The sequence below is a fragment of the Microtus ochrogaster genome, unplaced genomic scaffold (assembly GCF_000317375.1).
Source record: "Microtus ochrogaster isolate Prairie Vole_2 unplaced genomic scaffold, MicOch1.0 UNK27, whole genome shotgun sequence".
In the NCBI taxonomy this organism is placed as follows: Eukaryota; Metazoa; Chordata; class Mammalia; order Rodentia; family Cricetidae; genus Microtus; species Microtus ochrogaster.
This window is the reverse complement of record NW_004949125.1, coordinates 1,804,811-1,811,384: the sequence shown is the minus strand read 5'-3', so window position 1 is coordinate 1,811,384 and position 6,574 is coordinate 1,804,811. Positions and strand designations below refer to the sequence as shown.

Here is a 6,574-nt window from a genome sequence, read left to right as displayed (position 1 = left end):
AAACCCAAACTATGCTACTTCTAGCATCTGTGATGGCTGATCTTGACTGTAGATTTGATAGACTGAGCTCTTCCAGGAGGCAAGTCTCTGGTGTGTCTGTGAGGGATTTTCTAGACTATGTTAACTGCGGTGGGGAGACCCATCCTAAAGACAGGTGGACTCTCTCATGGGCTGGGCTCTCAGACGGAATGAAAAAGGGAGAAAAGAAGCTGAGCCCCAGCATCCCTCTGGCTCAGCTTCCTGACTGTGGATGTCATGTGACCTGCTGCTTCAGGCTGCATCCCTTCAACCGTAAGCCAGATTTGTCTGTCAGGTATTTGGTCCCAGCAAGAAGAAAAGTAACCAATACAGCATCAAACAATGTGTAGCCCTCGGGTTGCAACTAATTTGCAGTAAGGAGACTACTTTTTCTTGTTTTTTGACTTTTTTTTTATTATTTATTTACTTCCTTACTTTACTTGTTTGTTTGTTTGGAGACAGGTCCCAGTAAGCATCCCAGCCTGGCCTTGAACTCACAGATTCACTTTGCTCTGCCTTCTAGAATTAAAGTTGTGTGCCATCTTGCTGGGCTTTTTCTCTATGCGATGGCTCAACACATAGACCTCCAAGGGAGGTGAGCATTAGGGCATCCAACGCCAGTGCTGTGAGGAGCCTGGAGCTGGAGACGAGGGCCTGAGAGGCCATGTGATCCTGCATGGAGCAGGGAGATTCAGGGCTCTGTGCCACTGAGGCGAGGATCCACACCTCTGCTCGGCTAGTGGATTCCAGAGGGAGGGCCTGTTTCAAGCGGTGTCCCAAGCATGTCACCTGGGCTACATCATGCAATCCACAGGACACACACTTGACACCGAGATAATGTTTATCTTCACTTTACTAAGAAAGAAATAAACAGGGGGTCCCAGGAACTTGCTAGAAATCAACAGCCCTGCTTCAGGGCCGTCTACTCTGTCTGTGGTCTGGACAGATTCCAACAACAACCCTGGCTCCGGCGGATTTTTTTTCCTGATAAATCTTTAAACAGTGTGAGATTCCTGGCCTCTCCGAAGACCTGGGAAGGGGACTTGGCTGGGTTGAACGCTGCCACCTTGTCTTCCAGGAGGTTCTATCTGTTTAAAAGCTGCTCTTTAGCAAAAATTTACCAAACACAGCGTCTTGTTCATCACGTCAACCTGGAGCCAGAACACAGCAATTTTCAGTGTCTCCAGTAAGCACAGCGCCGCTGGTGTCTGCTCGAGTCCAAATGGATCGCGCTGTCTGCTCGACTCATTACCGACACAAACGGACACCAAATGGACAACTGAAGAGCTTGCTCTGGGGCTGGGGAGGTGGCGGCTCAGTGGATAAAGTGCCTGCAAGAGTTTGATCCCCGGAACCCACATTTAAAAAGCCAGATGTGGTGGCATATGCTTGTAATGCCGATCCTGGGGAGATGGAGCCAGGCAGATAGATCCCTTGGGTACAACAGCCTGCCAGCTTAGCCTAATTTGTGAAGACCAGGTCAAGTCTCAAAAACCAAGGTGGGTAGTATTTGGGGATCAACATTGGAGGTGACTACTGGACTTCATCTGTGCCCACATCAGCATACATGTGTATGTCCTCCCCCCCCACCCCGCCCCGGCTCTGGAAAGCATAAATAAGATTAGTGCCAGCACAGAGAAAGCCCTGGCTAGTAACTTCCAATGAGCAGTATAATGGGATATTGCCACAGGGCAGAGAACAGGGAATCTGGTGTGTAAAGATGTCTCCCCTCTATTATACACAGCCTTGGAGATGTGGGTGGTGGATGCCGGCAGCTCGGGCCAGCAAGTGCTTCATCTAACTTCAGCTTGCGGCAAGAGAGAGCAGAGCGAGACTTTGCCGAGAGCCAGCACTCCCAGCCACCTCCAGCTCTGCTTCTTACCTGCTGGGGATGGCTCTGCTAACTGAGACTAACGACCATGGGAGCTTCAGAAATAATTTTCTGTTGATCTGGAGTAAATTCTCTACAAGAGAGTAGTGCATCCAATCACAGACTGTCTGTCTGCATCCCGGCCCTCATAAATCAGGGTTTACTGGGGAAGAGCGCGAGATACCGCAATTTACAACAAGAGCACAATGGGCAATTTACTCAGGCAGGTGTGCGGCTGCCCTTGCTTGAAGCTTCCTTCTCGTTCTGGCCACAAAATAAAATGGAGACGTGGAATGGGGGTGGTCACCAAGGGCCAGGCTGATAAAACATCATCTCTGACAGACAGACCGCCATAAAGGTCACATTGCCCAGGACCAAACTTTTAGATGTATGTACCTCCTGCAGTTGCCTTCAGCAGTGGTGTGATGTCTCTGAAGGACGGGGTGTATGCTAACATTCCCTGACCTAGGCTCAGAAGGCCAGGTGTATTTGCATGTGTGTACGTGTGTGTGTGTGTGTGTGTGTGTGTGTGTGTAGGACAGAGGTCAATGTTTTCAACCCCTTTCCACCATAAGTTTTGAGAGATGCTGCATCTTGCTGGACCCAGAGTTCATCAATCTGTAAGATTCGCCTGTCCTCATGTTCTCGGTGCTTGGGAACACAAGTGTATTCTGTGTGCCTGGCCTTTTGTGTGGGCCTTTGGGAATCAGATTCACATACATATGCTTTACTGACTGAACCTTCTCCAGCACAATGTTGACCTTTTGGGGGCTGCTAGCTTGTCCTGGGGAAGATTCATGGTTTTTTTTAGGGGTGGTGCCTACCATTAGGCAGGGTGTGGAATGCTGAGTGAGGAATACTGATGTGAGGGACAGGGGCTGGATGGCATCTATCCATGAACGCTTCCCCTCTATAGTGCTTCTCAGAGTGGCAGGCATCGGACCCAGCCTCTACAAACACATTTTCACAGTGTGGGCAGGAGAGAGAAAAAGCACGGGCCATGCAGCCAGGAATGGACAACTTTGGTCCTGACGTGAAGGGCAGAGTCTGTCTGAAGCTCTGCTCGTGGTGGGGCGGCCTCCTCACTCAGTCGAGGCCACAGTGGAAGCAGGCCAGCAGAATCCAACTGGGAAACATCCAAGCTTGGAGGGTCAAGCTCCATCATAAACACTAGCCGCTCGCTTGTGACTACAGGTATTTATTTAAATAAAGTATGAAAATGAGTTCATTAGGCCCCATTAGCTGGCGAGAGCAGATGACCATAAATTGGCGGTCCTGGCAGCCAGCTTTCAGCCGTGGAATGTTGGCTCAGCCCCACTGGTCTCCCCTCAAGCCATAAAACAAGAATGAAAAGCATGGGCAGTTTGGAAGGAGGGTGGAGCTCAGGAGAGGTGTGGGGGTGTGGAGCTGGGACGGGGGAGACCCTTCCAGGTTAGGATGCCTATCAAAGAGTCTTGGACAGTTTCTAGAACACAGCACATGCCTGGAGGCCATTGGACGGATGAGACCACCTGCCCCTCTCACTCTGCAGCCCCACCTCCAGAATTAACGTTGAGCAAGGTTCGGATCCGGCCCCCAGATCAGAGCTAGAGTGGCTTCCTTCTGGGGACTGCAGACACAGCTTGGAGAGGAAGTGCTTGCTATGCACACATGAGGATCTGAGTTCGGTCCCCCAGTTCCTTGTAAAAGGTGTGCTATCTCTCGGTAATCCCATCACTCAGCCTGCTTGCTGAGTTCCAGGCCAACGAGAGACCCTGTTTTAAAAAACAAAGTGGATTGTGCCTGAGGAAAGACAACCGAGGAGTCGTCTGACCTCCACATACAATGTGCGCGTTCACCTGCACACATGCAAACATGTTCTCACGTGTACACACTCACGCACGCACACTCAGAGCTCCTATTAAACAGATGTGCCATCATCTCTCTGTTACCATTTGTTTCTGCCTTCTGTGTGACATAAAGATATACTAACCTACATCAGGTCTCTGCTGCCTTCCTGGTCCCAGTCCCTGTCTGTCCCCTCCGGGTTGGTTTCCTTCTGCCCCAAGCTTGGGGAAACAGTCTTATTTACATGCTGTCTCTGCTGTCTTGTACTGGGAAGTCATCCACAAGAGGCCTGGGCTTTGATACCTCACCCCCGCAGGAGTCAGCTCTGGTCCCGCAGGGTGGACACTGTCCAGTCCAGGCAGAGTCAGGTGGACAGTTGTCTGCATGCTACTCAGCAGTTAGGCTCTGAGCGGGGCTAGCTCTAAGGTTCCGAGAACCATGGTGAGGGGCTCTGGGGACACAGCTCATCACAGGATAGCCCATCCTGAATAGTCTCTGAGCTGCTTGCCAGGGTCGCTGCTGAGAGCTCTCAGGGGCAGTGGCCCTGTTCCAGCGACAGTCTGGGATATTCCTTGCCCTACCCCCACCTCAGGAGCCAGTTTGGAAACATCTTAACCTAGCACAGTGGAGATCTGGGCAGGGCCGGGACTACAAAAAGACAGGCAACATGAACAAACGCTTAGGGGAGGAAGAGAGGGGCTGAATCCAAAGGGAATCCATGGACTGAGCAGCTGGGTGCTACCCAGGAGGTGGCCAGAGCACACCGCACACATGCTTTTCTTCATCTTTGTATATGTTAACGCATGCAGATGTGCATACATCTGTACGTATGCGGCAGCCAGCAGACAACCGAGAGCGTTACGTGGAGAAAGCTCTCGTGATACCCTTCATCTAGGCAACTGCACTAGGCAGGCTGGCCAGAAAGCCCCGGGGATCCAACTGTCTGTCGCCCCAACACTGAGGTTACAAGTACACATATTACTACACCTGACTCTCCGACACAGGTTCCAGGAACCGAACTCATGTCCTGACCGACTGAGTCATCTCTCCCGAGCCACATATGTGTTATTATTAAATGTGTTGTTTTTACATTTTCAGTGCACACAGACTGAAGCCATTTGGACTTAACGCACAGCACGGCTGGGTATTTCTTTGGCCTTGGGCTTTGGGAAACTCGATGAGGGCTGAGGGTGTGTGTGTGTGGAGGGGGGAACTTCCAGGGAGAACAAGAGTACAGTTTGTACCTTACTCCCAGCATGGGATGAGACAGAGATGGGCAAGTGGCTACCAGAGGCCACTTCTGAGCCGGGTGATCATGGGGACCCTCATCCCCAGTCCCTGCTGCCCAGCTGGGGTAGAGGACGTGAGGAGTCACAGAGTACAGGAGGTAGCACGTTGCAGTGCTCAGGAGCCTGGCATGGCGGCATGTTCAGAGAGGCCGCTACTCCCATCCAGGACACTGACAGGGGAGGGGCACAGCACAGCCTGATGGCAGTCACAGGACACCTCGCTTATATTAGCTCACCACGGCATGCCTGCACTTCTCAGACATCGCTCAGTGGAAGAACACGAATTTCCTTCAGCAACTTTTGGGGACTCAGGGAATTACTGCCTAGCTTCAAGCCATGGTGCCACACAAAGCAACGAGTCAAACATTAAGAGTCTTGTGAAGGTGAGCTGCTCCCCAAGGTCCCTGCCATCAAGGGGTTTACTGTGAAGGGCCAGCCATGCATGGTTTACCCTGAGTGTGACTCATGGGGATCCAGGGGGCCTAGGACCCCTTTGAGCCCGAGACTCTTCATCCCCACAGCACTTCCATGACTTTAAGTTCTCAAGATGTGGCAGGGTCGGGGCAGGATCTGGGATTTGGAGCCAGGAGATCGATTGGGGCCTTGTCCTGGCCTTGCAACTGGTGACAGAAGGTGGAGGGCAGAGATGTCAGTGCTATAGTCACTGCCCTACCCGAGGACATTAGACACTGATCTGCGCACAGTAGGTGTGTCTGCTGTTCTCCCGGGCCTCAGTTTCTTGCCTGTAACATGGCCAGAATATCAATACAATTCCACACTGCTATGAAAACTGAGCTAAATGCATGAGGAAAGGTACCAAAAAACCCAAAACCTGATTCTCGTTGTTCAAAGAGACTTCTGCAGCATCCGAAGCAAGGATTAACTCCCAGCTCTGAATCTGTGGTCTTCACAAGGAGATAAACCACACCTCCTACTCACACCCTCACCCCCAACCCCCCATCCCCCGCCTCAGGGTAGTGGCCAGTGTACATCCAGAAAGACTCATCAGTTACTCCCAGGAGGCCTGGGGCCACTCTCAGTAGCTTTGTTTGACATGGGGGCCACCCCTTCTTGTTAGGGCACACTTGCCGATTTCCTTTCCAGACAAAAAGACTGCTTACCCATAATGATGCCATTTTTCTCCAGGGGCTCCTGCCAGCTGACCTTGAGAGAGGTGTCCAGAATCTCTGTGAAGCTCAGGTGCCCCACAGCTCCCGGTTCTACCAATTAAAAACAAAGATACCTGTTAACACCGAGCCTGCCGTTCTTTGATCGAACCCATGTGGTCAGCTTTGAGTCCAGAAGGAAAGGAGTGAGCCGGCCAGCAGAAGCCTGTGTGAAACAAACACCGGGAGGCATGCAGCCTGGACTAGGGGCCCGATGCTGAGCTGTGCTCCTGCTCTCGAGTATGTTACTTTGCCAGCGCCATGCAGTCACACAGACAGAGGTGGAGAGAGTGGATACAGGAAACTTAGGCATAGCTTCTGTCTTTCTCCCTAATCCAACCCAGTAGAATAATTTGCCTGGGTGGACCTGGAAATCAGTTGCTTGCCAGAATATTCCATTAAGG

General features: G+C 51.6%; 1 protein-coding gene across 1 annotated transcript in view; it reads right to left on the bottom strand.

Annotated features, from left to right (window-relative positions):
* Positions 1 to 6,574, bottom strand: part of Sdk1 (sidekick cell adhesion molecule 1) — a 622,567-nt gene that overhangs the window by 156,694 nt on the left and 459,299 nt on the right. The window contains exon 19 of the mRNA XM_026789743.1: positions 6,126 to 6,224. Coding sequence (XP_026645544.1) covers positions 6,126 to 6,224 — 99 coding nt within the window. The remainder of the gene's footprint in view (positions 1 to 6,125; positions 6,225 to 6,574) is intronic.